This window comes from Chrysochloris asiatica, unplaced genomic scaffold, assembly GCF_000296735.1.
Source record: "Chrysochloris asiatica unplaced genomic scaffold, ChrAsi1.0 scaffold00154, whole genome shotgun sequence".
In the NCBI taxonomy this organism is placed as follows: Eukaryota; Metazoa; Chordata; class Mammalia; order Afrosoricida; family Chrysochloridae; genus Chrysochloris; species Chrysochloris asiatica.
In genome coordinates, this window is record NW_006408672.1 from 8,050,210 (window position 1) to 8,066,204 (window position 15,995).

At 35.8% G+C, this 15,995-nt stretch overlaps 1 protein-coding gene across 1 annotated transcript in view; it reads left to right on the plus strand.

Moving 5' to 3' along the window:
* BRWD1 (bromodomain and WD repeat domain containing 1) overlaps positions 1 to 7,332 on the plus strand; it is a 197,519-nt gene extending 190,187 nt beyond the window's left edge. The window contains exons 36-38 of the mRNA XM_006870863.1: positions 2,061 to 2,287; positions 6,025 to 6,090; positions 6,416 to 7,332. Coding sequence (XP_006870925.1) covers positions 2,061 to 2,287; positions 6,025 to 6,090; positions 6,416 to 7,332 — 1,210 coding nt within the window. The remainder of the gene's footprint in view (positions 1 to 2,060; positions 2,288 to 6,024; positions 6,091 to 6,415) is intronic.
* The last annotated feature ends 8,663 nt before the right edge of the window (positions 7,333 to 15,995 follow it).

Below are 15,995 nucleotides of genomic sequence, written 5' to 3' on the forward strand. Positions count from 1 at the left end.
GGCTACAAGTATATGTTGACAGACAAATTCCAGAGGTTCGGTCTGGATTCAGAAGAGGCTGTGAAACAAGGGATATCGTTGCTGATGTCCAATGGATCTTGGTAGAAAGCAGAGACTATCAGAAAGATATTTACCTGTGCTTTATTGACTACACAAACGCTTTCAATTGTGTGGATTATGACAAACTACGGACAACATTGTGAAGTGTGAGTATTGCAGAACACTTAATTGTGCTCATGAGGAATCTGTACCTGGACCAAGAAGCAGTTGTTAGAGCAGAACATGGGAACATGGAATGTTTTAAAATTAAAAAAGATGTGTGACAAGGTATTTTTTCACTATAGTTATTCAACCTGTATGCTGAGCAAATAATCTGAGAAGCTTGGTTCTATGAAGAAAAACGTGGCATCAGGATTGGAAGAAGACTCACTAACAACCTGCAATATGCAAATGATACAACCTTGCTTGCTGAAAGTGAAGAGGACTTGAAACATTTACTGATGAAGATCAAAGAACACAGCCTTAGATATGGGTTGCATCTCAATGTCAGAAAAATAAAAATCCTCACTACTGAACCAATAAACAACATTCTTATCAATGGAGAAAAGATTGAAGTTGTCAAGAACTTCATTCTTGGATCAACTATCAGCACTCGTGGAAGCAGCAGTCAAGAGATAAGTCGACGTTATTGCATTGGGCAAATCTGCTCCACAGGAACTTTTTTTAAAGTGTTGAAGGTCAAAGGTGTCAGCTTGAGGACTAAGGTGCATCTGACCCAAGTCATGGTATTTTCAGTAACCTCATATGCATGTGAAAGCTGGACAGTGAATAAGGAAGACCCTAGTGGAATTGATGCTTCTGAGTTACGGTGTTAGAGGAGAATATTGAAAGTGCCATGGGCTGCCAAAAGAACCAACAGATCTGTGTTGGAAGATGTGCAGCCAGAGTGCTCCTTGGAGGTCAAGATGACCAAAGTTCGTCTATCATACTTAGGACATATTGTCAGGAGGGCCCAGTCTCTGGAGAAGGATATATTTGGTAAGGTGCAAGGTCAAAGAAAAAGAGGAAGACCCCTCAACGAGATGGATCGGCCAAGTGGCAGCATCAGTGGGCTCAAGCGTGGCAACAATAGTGAGGTTGCCCCAGGATTGGACAGTGTTTTGTTCTGCTGTGCATAAGGTCGCTGTGAGTCAGCACCGACTCGATTTTACCTAACAGCATGCCATTTTTATTATTGCAAGCATGTCCATGTCCATTATGTGACTATTATAGCAAATCTGTCTCACCGTTAGTTCTCTTCCTCAGGGATCCTTTAATGCATTTTTGCACAATGGGCGCCTTATACATGTTTGCTAACCACACCTTTCCTCTGTGAGGTATTTTCATAAGCCTGCCATTACTGACTTTTTAAGTAAATTTTTGTTATGTAAAATTAGCATAGTACATTTACAAAAATAACTTGTGGGAATGGGGGACAGGGGCAAGTTTCAGAACAAATGTATTAACACAATAATGTAACACTTCACCAATCACAATGTCCTTCATTATGTTTTGTTCTCTCCTGACAATATGTCCAAAGCAAGCAAGCTGAACATTGTTCTGTCATGCGTAAGGTTTTCATTAGCTAATTTTCAGGAATTCTTTGCCTGATCTTTCTTTGATACTATCTTTAGAAGTATACAAAGACAAAGAAGAGTCTTAAAGGAAAAGTTTTGCCCTACTGGGCTTAGTTTTTTTTAATATGAATGTATGCCTGCATTATGTAATGTTGGCTCCCTTTAACATTTAATTCAAAGCATCTAAGGTATTCCATAGAATTTTCTGTAACCCTGTTAGTTGAATCATTTTATTAACTTATATCATTTGAATAAAACCATATCAGATGTAGAATAACTGAATATTAATAATCTATGCTATGATAAAGTGTTAATAATTACTATTTAATGTTTTGATTATAAAGTTATTCTCACATAAGATAATAATACACTTTGTTTCATTCTCTGAGATGGTTTCCTTTAAGTTTTTAAAATATTGTTTCCTTTGTTCATTTTTTTGACCAGAAATGTCAAGCAGAATCGGGTAAAATCTCAGTCGAAAGTCATTCCTGAGTTGGTAGGTTCTCCTACCCAGTCTACCTCAAGTAGAGCGGCTTATTCTACAAGCCACAAGACAAGTGCTAGCTTCTCTTCAGGTATTACTTCTGATGACTCTTCAGATTCAGCAGCATCATTGGAAGTAAGGAGAGGAAATAGAACTGTAACACGAACCACTGGGTCTACGTTATCTGGTAAGAGGGTGGGACATTACTAGTTGTAGGTTTAGAGAAAAAAGAAAAAACAGAAACTTGACTTTGACACTTCACTTCAGGAGGGGGGCAGTAATAAACATGGAATAATTAGAATATGATAATCCTTGATTTTGGGAAATGAAGACAAAAGTATCAATGATCATGAGTTCAAAACTGTTGGCCTACCTTACTATTGCCATTTGGACAGGGTATGTTAAACAGCTACCCTGGTTATCACTGTGACTAGGGATATTGTGTGCTTTGATAATGCTCTGAGTGAGTTTAGTGACCTGTAAAAATAGTATAATACTTATATTACAGTGGAATGCTTTTCTTTTCTTTTTTTTTTTTTGGAATGCTTTTCTTATGTCTTAAATTATCCAGTATTTCATTGTATTGAAAACTACACCCCTAAAAGAACAAGCTTAGTATTTCTCAAGCAAAAAGTACGCAAATAAAAATTTAAACCTCAACTTGTAAGTTAAAGAATTTTATGGGCAAAATGTTGGATGATGCAGAAAGCATCAAAAGAAGATGGAAGGCATACACGGAATCATTGTACAAAAAAAAACCCCAAAAAAGGTCAATATTCAACCATTTCAAGAAGTAGTATATTTTCAAAAACTGATGGTACTGAAGGAAGAAATTCAAGGTGCACTCAGAGCATTGATGAAAAACAAGGTCCAGGATTTTTAATAGAAATTGAAATCTTTCAACAAACTGATGTGGCACTGGAGGCACTCACTCATTTATGCCAAGAACTCTGGAAGACAGCTACCTGGAAAACCAATTCCAAGAGGTCAATATTTGTGCCCATTCCAAAGAGAGGTGACCAAATGGAATGCAGAAATCATTGAAGGATACCATTTACATCACATGTAAGTAAAATTTTGCTAATTTAAAAGTGGCTGCAATAGTACATTGAAAAAGAACTGTCAAAAATTCAAGTTGGATTCAGAAGAAGACATGGAACTAGGGATATTATTGCTGAAGTAAGATGGATCTTGGGTGAAAGCAGAGAATACCAGAAAGATATTTATTTGTGCTTTATTGGCTGTACAAAGGCTTTTGACTTTGTGGATCATGATAAGCTATGGATAACATTACAAAGAATGGGTATTCCAGAACAACTAAATTGTACTCATGAGGAGCCTGAGCTTATGAGGACGAACCAAGAGATAGTCATTCAAACAGAGCAAGGGAATACTGAATAGTTTTAAATCAGGAAAGGTATGTGCTAGGGTTAGATTCTTTCACCATACTTACTCAGTTTGTATCATAAACAAATAATCTGAGAAGCTGGATTATCTGAAGAAGAATGTCGCATCAGGATTGGAGGAAGACTCATTAACAACCTGTGGTGTGCATATGATACAACCTTGCTTGCTGAAAGCCAAGAGAACTTAAAATACATATGGATGAAGATCAAAGACCACAATTTTCAGTAGGGATTGTACCTCAGTGTAAGGAAAGCAAAAGCTGAACCAATAAGTAACATCATGAATGACAGATGGAAAAAGATAGAAATTGTCAGACTTCATATTGCTTAAATCTACCATCAGTACTCAGGCAAGCAGCAGTCAAGAAATCAAGCGATGTATTTACATTAGGCACACCAGCTGCACAAGATCTCTTTAAAGAGTTCAAGAGTAAAAAATACCAATTTGAGGACTTAAGGTGCACCTGATCCAAGTCATGGTACTTTCAATAGCATATTACGGATATAAAAGTTAGACAGTGAATAAGGAAAACAGTAGATGAGTTTACGCATTTAAATTGTGGTATTGGAGAAGGGTACAATGGACTGTACAAGAACAAACAAACAGGTCTGGGTTGGAAAAAGTACAACTGGAATGCTCTTTAGAAACCAGGATGGTGAGACTTCATGTTTCATACTTTGGACATGTCATCTGGAGGGACCAGTTTCAGGAAAAGGACAATGTGCTTGGTAAAGTGGAAGATTGAAGAAAAAGAGGAAGACCCATAACAGGATGGATTGGCACAGTGGCAGCTTCTGGGCTCAATTGCAACAATTTTGGGGATGATACAAGGAGCTCTGGTAGCGTAGTGGTTACGAATCGGGCTGCGAACCTTAAGGTCAGCGGTTCAAAACTACCAGCCGCTCCGTGGGAGAAAGATGAGGCTTTCTACTCCCGTAAGGATTTACACCCTTGGAAACCCTGTACAGGGTCGCTATGGGTCGGAACCGACTCGAAGGCACTTAACAACAACAGGATTGGGTATTGGGTTCTACTGTGCATATGGTCACTATGAGTTGAAGCCGACTGGACAGCACCTGACAACCAATACAATTTTGGGATGAAAGGTAACTGTAATAAAATACTGTGGAGAAGCTCTAACAACCATGTGGATACATGCAAAGTTTGAATTATACTGTATCTTAATGCATTTAAAGCATAAAATCTAATTCCTGTAGCTGAATAATATGAGGAAGATTCAAACAGTTTGTGGAACAATTCCACAACTTTTAATTCAAGTTTTCAAGGAACTTTTAGAAGCACCCTCATATTATGTTGTAATCAGCATAATTTTGAATAATTTAAAATAGGAAGTAAAGTATGGATAGGATATGAAAAGATATAAAGGGACACTTGTAAAGAAGGGTATCAATATGAGAAAAAGCATATGTAAGGATAAATTTTGTATATGTGAAAAGCCTGCCTATATACAATAGTGCATTTGGGTGAATGTTACAAATAATAGGATTGAACGTATAGAATCGGGCCACTTTGTAGCCTAGAAACCCTGAAGAGGAGTGTGAATTACTTTTTTTTTTTTGAGTAAGGGAGTCAAGTGATGAATTCTGTTTCAGGAAGTTATCACTTTGACAGTGGTGCAGGGAAGGATAAGAGTCAGTGTAATAGTGGTGGAGGAAACTAGGAGCCAATTGGAAACAGGCCAACAGGAAGGCAGTTTGAAAGAAACTATTTGACATCTGATATCCTTCTTATACAGCCACTTCTTTTACACAGAATTGAGTTTTATGGAGGGAAATTTTGTTTTAACTGTACATTTCCACTTGTTTTTGTTAAGTGTCATTCTGTGAGAATCATGTTTACACTCAGTATGGATGAAGGAGTAGAAAATGTTGGTTTCTTATTGTGTTCACATGGGCGCTTGTTGTACTCCTTAGAGATGCTGGGGAATAGTACCCATATTTAAATTATTTCTTAATCTCCATTGTTATATTTATTTTTACATACACTTAGACCATTTTTGAGCAAATGACATTTATGGTACTGTTCTACTGTTAGAATGGGTTTGGAGAGAAACCTGCAGATATTTCTCCTGAAATGCTATACTTTAGATAATTGTCCCTTTGCTATTGAAAATGTCTATTTGACATAAAGAAGTATGTGAAACTAAAACCAAACACATTGCCATTGAATCAGCTGTTATTAAGTGCCTTTGAGTTGGTTCTGACTCATAGTGACCTTGTATAGGGTTTCCGAGGAGGGAGGGGTTGATGGGTTTGAATTGGTAACCTTTGTGGTTAGCAGTCCAGTGCTTATCCTACAGTACCACACTCCTTTTAATCGATTAGTGGGGCTAATTAATTTTTTTAAATTAATCTTAAAATGGAAATTTTCATTTGTTTGACATAATAATCAGTATTTCTAAACAATTCTGTGTTCCTACTTCTCAAAATAGCTTATCAATCCTGGACTACATACAAAACTAAATTCAGAAAACACAACTGTGTTTTATTTTCTTAGAAAGTGAAATGGAAGATTCCTCAGCTACCTCTTCATCATCTTCAGTTTCAGATAGTTCAGAGGAAAGTACAGACAGTCCAAGACCTTGTGAAACCTCATTACGGAGTGGGCTGTGCAGGAGCAGCAACCTCAGGGTGACCAGAACAAGAGCTACTCAAAGAAAAACTAGTAAGAAGCCTCAGTGGTATTAAGAGAAATAAATATTAAGATAATGTAAAGTTAAATAATAATTGGGTTTAATGCATCTATATATGGTTCAATAGTCTTAAGGCTTTTTGGGCTTAGCAAGGAAATTGATTTGGGCTTTAATAATAAGGAACACTAAATTAAAGACATTGAAATGTTTTAAATGAGGAGGACCTTCCTAATCCTGTTGTTCTTTTTCTCCTAGGTCCTGTCTCTTTAGAAAATGGATTTGGCAGAAAAGCCACCCGTAAGAGAATCTATTTAAGTGACTCTGATAATAACTCATTGCAGACTCATGCAGTTATAAAAGCCAGAGCTGGAAATAGCCGTAAGGTTCTACGAAAGTGTGCTGCTGTGGCTGCCAATAAGATAAAGCTAATGAGTGATGTAGAAGAGAATTCCAGCTCTGAAAGTGTCTGCTCTGGTCGTAAGCTGCCTCACCGTAATGCTTCTGCTGTAGCTAAAAAAAAGTTATTACATAATTCTGAAGATGATCAGAGCTTAAAGTCAGATATTGAAGAAGAACTAAAAAATCAACACCAGCCATCTTCCATATCTACTTCTCATGTTGCTCGGAAAACTGTTCGCCACTCTGAAAATGGAGATTCAGAATCAGAAAGTGATTTAAGAGTTGCTCGGAAAAATTGGCATGCTAATGGTTATAAGTCCCATACTCAAACAACTTCTAAAACAAAATTTCTTAAAATAGACTCTTCTGAGGAAGATTCTAAAAGCCATGATTCAGATAATGTGTGTAAAAAAACTGCTTGCCCTTCAACATGTGGTCAGAAACTGAAGGCAGGGGGCATTTCAGAAGAAGAGGAAGAAGCAGATTCTGAACCAGGGAAATATGAGGGTAGACTGCACAATGCAAGTTGCAAGGATGCTACTTTCTTTAAAAAAGCAAAGATCTTGAGTGATTCAGAGGACTTTGAATCTGAAGAAGATGATAGAGAAGATGGAATATGTCATAAAGTGAAAACTACTCTAATTTCAGGGACTCTGAAGTGTGAGCCTGTTGCTGGGTCCCAGTGTTTCTCAGAGCATGTGTCTGAAACAGATTTGGATTCAGATGATGACAAAAATAAAGAAAAACCAAACAATTGTATGAAAGGTAACTAAAAATATTTAACTTTGGCTCACTGATTCTGTTTCTACTTCGCTGTAACAGATGGTTTATTGTCGTCTTCTTGTTACTAGCTGTTTTTCTTTCCCATCCCAGGCTTACTATTACCCCTTTCTGTGCATTTAATAATGCTGTGTGCATGCATAAGTGTTTGTTGAAGTTGTTGTTGTTAAGTGCCATGGAGTCGGTTCCAACTAATAGTGACCCCGCACAGGGTTTCTGAGGCTGCAAATCTTGACGGGAGCAGAAAGCCTCATCTTTCTCCCGTAGAACAGCTGGTAGTTTCGAACCGCTGACCTTGAGGTTAGCAGCCCAATTTGTAACCACTACACTACTAGAGCTCCTTGTATAGGGTTTCTGAGGAGTAGCTGGTGAGCTTGAACTGCTGACCTTGCTGTTCAAACCGACTTTGCAGTCAGAGCATTAGCCCACAGTGCCACACCAGGACTTTGTTGAGAATGTTGTTGTTGTTATGTGCCATGGAGTCGGTTCCGACTCATAGCAACCCTGTACGGGGATTCTGAGGCTGCAAATCTTTACGTGAGCAGAAAGCCTCCTCTTTCTCCCACGGAATGACTGGTAGTTTCTAACTGCTGACCCTGAGGTTAGCAGCCCAATTCGTAAGCACTCCGCCACCAGAGCTCCTAAGTATAAGTACTTGTCATTATTTGCCTCACAGCAATCTTGCCTTTAACAACGATTTTCAACATGTGGTCATGATTTAACTTCTTGTATTAATGTTGGGGAGGGCTATGGAATTAAGAATGCAGAGGTAAGCCATTAAACCATGGTTGTGACCACTTGATGTGCGAAAAGAAAGAGGTGGTGGTGCTGGTTATGTGCAATGGAGTCAGTTCTGACTCCTAGCGATCCTTTATAGGGTTTCTTTCCGAGGCTGTAAATTTTTATGGGAGCAGAAAGCCTCATTTTTCTCCTGTGGAAGCAAACTGCTGACCTGAGATTAGCAGCCAGAGATGTAACCACTGTCCTTCCAGAGCTGTTTAAAGAAAGGGGTGGGTGGTGGTGGTGGTGGTGTGCTGGTTAATCAGGCACTTTTTCTAAATGCTTTATATTATATTGTTAATCAGTTGAGTCTCCATAACTTTTATGAGATAGGTTTGGCACTTTATTATCATTACCCAGTTTTTCTAATAGATAACTAAAGCATTGAAAGATGAAATAACTTGTTGAATTAGAAACATATTTCTGCTAAATTGGGAGTGATTAATAATACTAAGGAGCAGTAAAGCTAAGATCAAAAGTAGTTGGTATGATGGGAACTTGTGTTACTAATAAAAGGTTCAGGGAGAAAGAGAAAATCATCATTGCACATACCTTCATGCAGTGGTAAAAAGTTTAGTCTGTGTGCATGCTAATAAAATAGTATGTTAATGTCATATGCTTTTAATGTGCAGATAATGGACATAGAATATCCCTGATGAGAATATGTTTAATTTGTGAATGGTGCTGAGGCTGTAAAAGTCACTGCTAAAAGAGATAGGACTCTGCTCGGTTTTTTTTTACTATTCCCTCTAAGTGAATCAGAATTCTGGGTTTAAGGTGTTTAACATACTGAACCTGTCAGCCCTTGGAGGTGGATCTAGTAGCTATTTAACTTCATTCAGTAAAGCTACATTTCTTTATTCATGTTTCTTTTATTATTAAAAGAATACTCTTTATTTTTAGATTCTACATCACAAGACAGTGGACACAGTCAGAAAATTTCCAGAAAAAGGGTCTGTTCCAGTGACTCAGACAGCAATTCAAAGGTGGTTAAGAGATCACTAAAAGTCAATACACGTCTCCTAAGGATTCCTCGAAGATGTGCAACTTCAGCTTCCAATAAGATCAAACTAATGAGTAGTGATGTAGATGTCAGTTTAGAAAATATGTGTACTAGAAGCAAGAATGGAAGGAAAAAGCCTCTTCATTCAGCCTGTACCAGAGCCAAGAAAGTGTTGAGTGATTCTGAGGGAGATGTAAACTGTGAAGTGCCAAATGAACAGTATGCCTGTGAAGGTCAGCCACAAGAAGCTGACTCAGAAGGTAGTACAAAAAGTATTAGTCATTCATTTGATGGAGACTCTGATTCTGAAAGTAATTTGAATTCAGAACATAAGAACAGGCGTATCGGTCACAAAACAAAAGTTGCACCTTCTAAAACAAAAAATTCATTGATTGAGTCTTCGGAAGAATATTCAAAAAGTCGTGTTCTGCGTGATAAGATGGGTAGAAAAATTTCTTCTGCATCAACTTTGACGTTAAACGTGCCTTCAGAGAATACCTTTGAAGAGGAACTGAATTATGACCTACGCAGGTGGAATGGCAGAAGACTCAGGACCTATGGGAAAGCTCCATTCAGCAAGACAAAAGTGATTCCTGACTCTAAGCAATCAGGAGAGGTAGAAACTAAAAGGAAAAGAAGACATCCTGAATTGGAAAATGTGGAGATTTCTGAAACAACAGGGTGTTCAAAGTTTGGACCTGACACTAGTCTCAAATCTGATTCAGATAGGGGATCTGCCACTGAATCAGATATTGACTGTAGTGATCATTCAAAAACTAAAAAGAGGAAAACAAAAGGAAAAGCAAAAGTAGTTAGAAAAGGTAAAACTTTTAAGGCTACTCTATCTAAAACTGTGAGACAACAAAGACAAAGCAAACGACCTAGGTTAAATGTGGATGACAATGACTGGGAGGATTTGGACTATGCAAAGTCTAAAAGAGTTCTTCGACGTTCAAAAATAAAAACGAGAAATCAGGGTAGAAGGACTGTAAGATACCACGATGGGGATGATGATAAAAGCTTAGAAAATGTGTTAGATGATTGCACCTTATGACCTTGAGGGAAAACCAGTTCATTTAAAAGAAAAAATGGATTGGGATTTATGGTGGAAGCTAGTTGTTGAAATTATTTTTTGTCCTACAATTCAGGGAATATATTTATATTTTTCTATGAAAAGTTATGAATGTGACTAAATCATGACTGTTATTTTTATTTGCACTTGCTTTTCTAGCAGCATTTAGCACAGGTGCCAAAATATGCTTCATTTTGGGGGCAGATCTACTTTTGACAGTATTTGACTACATAAAGTTATAGTTTGAAATTTGTTAAACACTAGACATCCTGGTTATCAAAACCAATGAGCATTACTTTCATGGTAGCAGATGTCATGAAATTATTTTTTGAATTTGTCAAGAGGTGGTAGTTTCTAAACCCCCCATCCCCCGTTCTTAGTAGTGTAATAATTTCATATGACCTATGTTTACAGATTTTCCGTAAAATACTATGTACATACTGACATTACAATCATGGGAGGTATAACCATGATTAGTAGGCAAAGTACCTACCACTTTTCTTTCCTCTTTTCTGGTAAAACTTCTCTGGCTACTTAAATAGAATACATTATACCAGATTTGGTCATTTTCATTGAAATAGTTTTTAGTTTCTGTCTGTCTTTCTTTTCCTCCTTTCTTAAGGAAAACATTATCACTTTTATTTTATAAACTTGAATTTATAAAGTGCTGGTAAATTATTATTTTTTAAAAATGTTTTGAGCGTTATTTTTTAAAACTCCAAGGCCAGAGCATAGTTGTAGCATTTTCTTTTAAATTGTGCACTAACAAATGCTATCGTATTTATCTCTGAGATCTATCCTGGTTTTTATCTAAAAGATTTAACCAAAATTTGGCTCTTCCATAGTCTTATTCTGTGAAATAGAAGAGTTTGTGTGCCTTAGACTTAGGATGAGTGTGTGTGTGTGTGTGTGTGTGTGTGTGTATGTGTGTTTTTTAAAATACTAGCATGTACAGGGCTGGAAAAATATTTAAGTTATATGTAGGTTTCTCCTACTATTTTGGAATTGTAGAGTTGTTAAGAGTGCAATTACAAATCTCATCCACATAGGAAACTAGTTAAATACCATCCTCCATTTCTGTTTGCTTATTGCTGCCATGTGATTCCCAAGCATTTTTTGTTGATGGCAACTAAGTTTATCTTAGTTTATCTTCATGACTTCTAGTTAAATCTAAGAAACTGTTGAATTTGGTGGGAAGATAATTTTGGAATCCCTTTAAAAAGTAAAACATCACAATATCAAATATCTTAGTACACTTATTTTCTAGCGAAATACTTTACTTGACAGGTTATGCTACTCCAGACTGGAGGTGGCCATTTCAAGTTTATTTGTGCCTGAAGATGAACTTGATTAAAATGGATTACATAACATAGTATCTGAGGGGTATGTTACAGCACCACCACCTCTAAGTTAGTTTTTGGTCCTGATTGTGTTTGGTTTCAGGCAAAATTGACCTCATTTCCCTGTGTATCCAGTGTCAGATATGGAAAAGCTTTAGACTCTGGTCTAATTAGAGAGCATTCTTAAGTGTTCTTACTTTTTACTATTGATTCCATCTGACTTGGTAGAAAGTTTTTTCTCTTGTAAAGGGGAACGTAATTTTTGGACAGTACAACTGAAGATAGGTGGGCTATCTACCTCTCAGTTTGTTGTGTAAAACAGTTGCCACCACTTTACAACTCTGAAGTTCTTCTCAAAGCTCGTATTAAGTCTGTAATACACAGATTAATTAATACTAATTGACCTTGAAAAAATATGGGATCCCCTTCCCTAATTTTTAGAAATGGTGATAGATGTAAGTGCGTTAATTTATTTAAACTCTTCCTACACTTCTCTATTTTTTATGTCTATTCTCAGGGTTATAACTCCATGTTTACCATCTTCTTTGAAAAGGTACCAAAAAATCCATAAGTATGGAATACAGTAATAAATACATAACTTCTTTAGTGAAAAGATGCTTTGGCAGCTTCGTCAATATTACAGTTCTTATTCTTTGGACTGAATTATCTGGTTATCAGGCAGTTACTAATTTCTCAGTTTGTCCAAAGTGGTTAGACTTGTGTCTCAAAGCAGTATTTCTTATAGTAATAAAAAAGCAAGGATCAGACCTGGTGACTTTAAAAGCATGGCTGTTAAATAGAAAGTTCTCACGTTCTGAAGTAAAACTGAGGATTATGGAAAGAATCAATCTTATGGTTGGTTTTTGTTTTGTTTCTTGGGGGCAGGGCTATCTATGGTGCTATTCCTAAGGTTAAATTTGAATATGTGACACACACTCCTAAGTATCTTTAAGAGAAAGTAATAAATAACAGTTTAAAATGTTTACATTGAGCATCAGAACATGTTTGACTTTTTTTTCCTCTCATTGCAAAATGCGCAGGGATTTAATGCACAGATGTACTTTAATATGTTTGGAGATCAGTTTGTTTTTCTTGAGAAAAATATAAAGGGTGGCAAATGAATGTGAACTGGTCCAGAAATAAGTGCTATAGTTTTCCACTGCACTTGAAGTAATTTAATGGTGTATATGAGAAAAAAAGACTACTGTGGTTGTGTATGTCCAAAATCTTATGATTTCATTATTCTGTGATTTAAAAAGAAAATGTTTTGAAATACTGAAATTTGATTTTTGCTTCCTTTGAAGAGAATATTTTTGCCAAGCATATTAAGAGACAAGATTTTAAACATTTAAAAGATAAGATAGGTTTAAAAATTATTTCTCCCCGTATTCTACTTACTTAAAATAAGGTATGCTGACAATGTATAGTAACTTCCGAATAAAGGGGAAAATTTGTTTAATTTTCAGACAATTTCTAGGGTGGTCATTCTTCTGCCTTATTCTTGAGGGAAGTCCCTGATCTTCATCTTTCAATTGAGTAAATCTTAGAATGAGATTACCTTAAAGCAGTTATTCACAACTTCGAAGTTACAACACAAAGGTTTCTTTTCAAATGGTAGAGTTGTGCCTAAAAGAGAAATTTAATTTTATATTAAGAAAATGGAAAAGAGTATGTGTTTTTGGGAAAGACACTTAAGAACCTAGAAGTGTAAGTGGAAAAAGATATAAAACAAATTAAATTTTTAAAAAATCTTAAGTATTAGTATTTAGAAATAAGAGTAAGACAAACCATCAAATGCTTTTCACTTCTTTCGTAGTTGATCTCCTAACTAAAAATGCTTATTTAAGGTACTGAGTCCAAACTGCATCATCCCTTATTCCTCTTGCCTTTTTTGCTTATATAATATAAATCAGAGAATGGGATTTAATTTTCGACAGTACTAAAACAAATTTGAATTTTCATCTGTCAGTACAAGTTGAGTTTGTGCCAACTGGAGAGAAAAGAGCTTTCTATGTCAGTAGAAAGCAAGACCATTATTAAAGGTGCACATGATATTTTTTCTGTATTCATTTCTACTCAGTTGTATGGATGTTTTTGAGTTAAGTTTTAAATGGCTAGAAAAGGTATTTTTACCAGATCCTTTCTTGTTACCAATATTAGCATGATAACATTTTCCAGGTATAAACTGTCACCAAATGCTAATTTTTTTTTTTTTTTTTTTACATTGAATGCAAGAGTTAGTTCAATTGTTTCAGCATGACAGAGTAAAACAGAACATCTTTATCATAGAAGAACTTTCCATCTGTTAATTATTTAAGCTATACCCTTGACCTTTTGCTGTGTATATAAGGGGAAAATAAAGCAGAAACTCTAAGAAACCTTAAGAGTTTTAAGTCTGGAAAATTTTTGCTTATCCTAGCATTTTGTGATGCAACAGCCAAACTAAATTTGATACATGTATTAAAGATTGTAATGGAACATTGTGAGGAAAGGTCTCCAGTCTAATTAGACTAGTGACTCTTAGTCCTACTTGTAGCTCAAATTGTGGCTCTGGAAAGGATTGAAGAGCTCAGAATGCTGAAGGCCTAAGTTTTGTTCTCTAACATAATTTTAAGAAAAAGATTTAAATCAATTTTCTAAAATTACAGATGTTGTCTTAAGAATACACAGCAATTCTCAAAGTTAACATTTCCCCCAGACTCTCATTATTTACTCTGCCAAGCTGGCTTTTAATATGCTAATTTGGACTGGATTTGATGGGTAGTGTTGGGGGAGGCACTACATTTGGGCCCTACAGATCTGTAGGCTCTAATTGTGATTGCATTAAATTAGTCTAGTTATATATAGACTACACCTCTATTTGCAAAGTATGTCAAGACTGGGTCATTGAGTTTACCAGTGTTGCAGCATATTTTCTGGGCATACTCTATTTTTTAGGTAATCTTTAAGGTAAGTTTAAATGGGAATTGTACTGACAAAAAGGAAGCATTGACTTAATTGAGATGATCAATTAGAGACTGTATTGACCATAGTAACCCTGACTACCTTGGATTCCTCAAGGTAAATAATGTAGAAATTATTATCTTTATTATGAATGGTTAAAGGGAATCATTAGTTTTTAATTTATTGGAGTTAGCGTTCTAAGACTTTGGATTTTGTGTATACTGTTCACCTCTAAAATTCTAACAGTATAATTACAGGATCCTATCCCAAGAACAAATCTTTAATTTTCTCCCATATAAGATCTCAATTTTAATTTTCTAAATTAACTCATGATCACACCTTAATCTTAGCAAATTGATAGTTTCAACTATCATTTAGCATTGTCATCCTAAACTCAACAAGTAATGGCTTTTTAATTACTCCAAGCCAACTTGCATTCTAGTTGATGAGTTCTTTAAAGCTTGTAGTATTCAGACAGTTTCCCTTATTTTTACCTCTTGTAAGCAACTACCTTACCTCTAAGATTTCTTCTGCAGGCAGGCTAAAATTTGTATGAGTCGGGAGAATGCAAGATGTATTTGAGAAGGAAATCGTCATTGGATTGTCGAAAACCTGCTTCTCAGTAACAAAAAACTAATAACTTTTTTGGATACTCTTTCCTGCCTATATTCAGTTTGAGTTATCTTTTAAGAAGGTAATTAGATGAGTATAGATCCCAAAACTCAAAATTCATAAAGCTTTTACCAAATTTTTTAGAAGAAAATTGCAATAGCCTTCATAAATCTCTTGAGAATCGTAAAAACAACTATAATGTTACCAATTACATTTTGTTCTACTATGATGAAGTAGATCCCAAACAAAATTCAAGATGTGCTCACCACCGAGTATATTGAAGGTTCACGCTAAACAAGTTCATCTATGCAACCCTAAAAGTAACTAAGGAATAATTCCAGATTAAGAAAGTGTTTCTGGCAATTTCTTGACCTGGCATTGCCATGCTGTGGAAGTTAAGAATTCTCAGTGCTAGTAGGTTCCCTAGGAGAAAGGTGCTTAAAATGAAAAAAGTCACCAGTTTTTATTTCACAGCTATTTTCTAAAGAGATTTATTGAGTTGATGGAATCTTTGAAAGTTTCAGCTTTGGGAGAGATAAAGATCATTGGCAAATGCTATTTGGTTTCTGATTTTTTTTCATTTTCATTGTCACCCAGGGTAGATAAGAAAGAGGGTATCTTAAACCAGCAATGAGAGAGGAATTCCTTGGGGAAGGTTACAAGTTAAAAAATAAAAGGTTTACCCATTACTGTGGTTTTGATTTCTTCACCAATGAGAGCAATAAATGATTTAAAAAGTATATGAAATAGGCAAATGTGATACTGTTTTCATTTTTAGTTACATGTTATCATTCTTGCCATTCTCAAGTTTATAGTTCTTTAGCACTGTGAAGTTTACTTTGGATTTATAAAATTCTGTATTGTCATAATTAGAATATTAATATTTAAGAAATAGAAACGAGATAA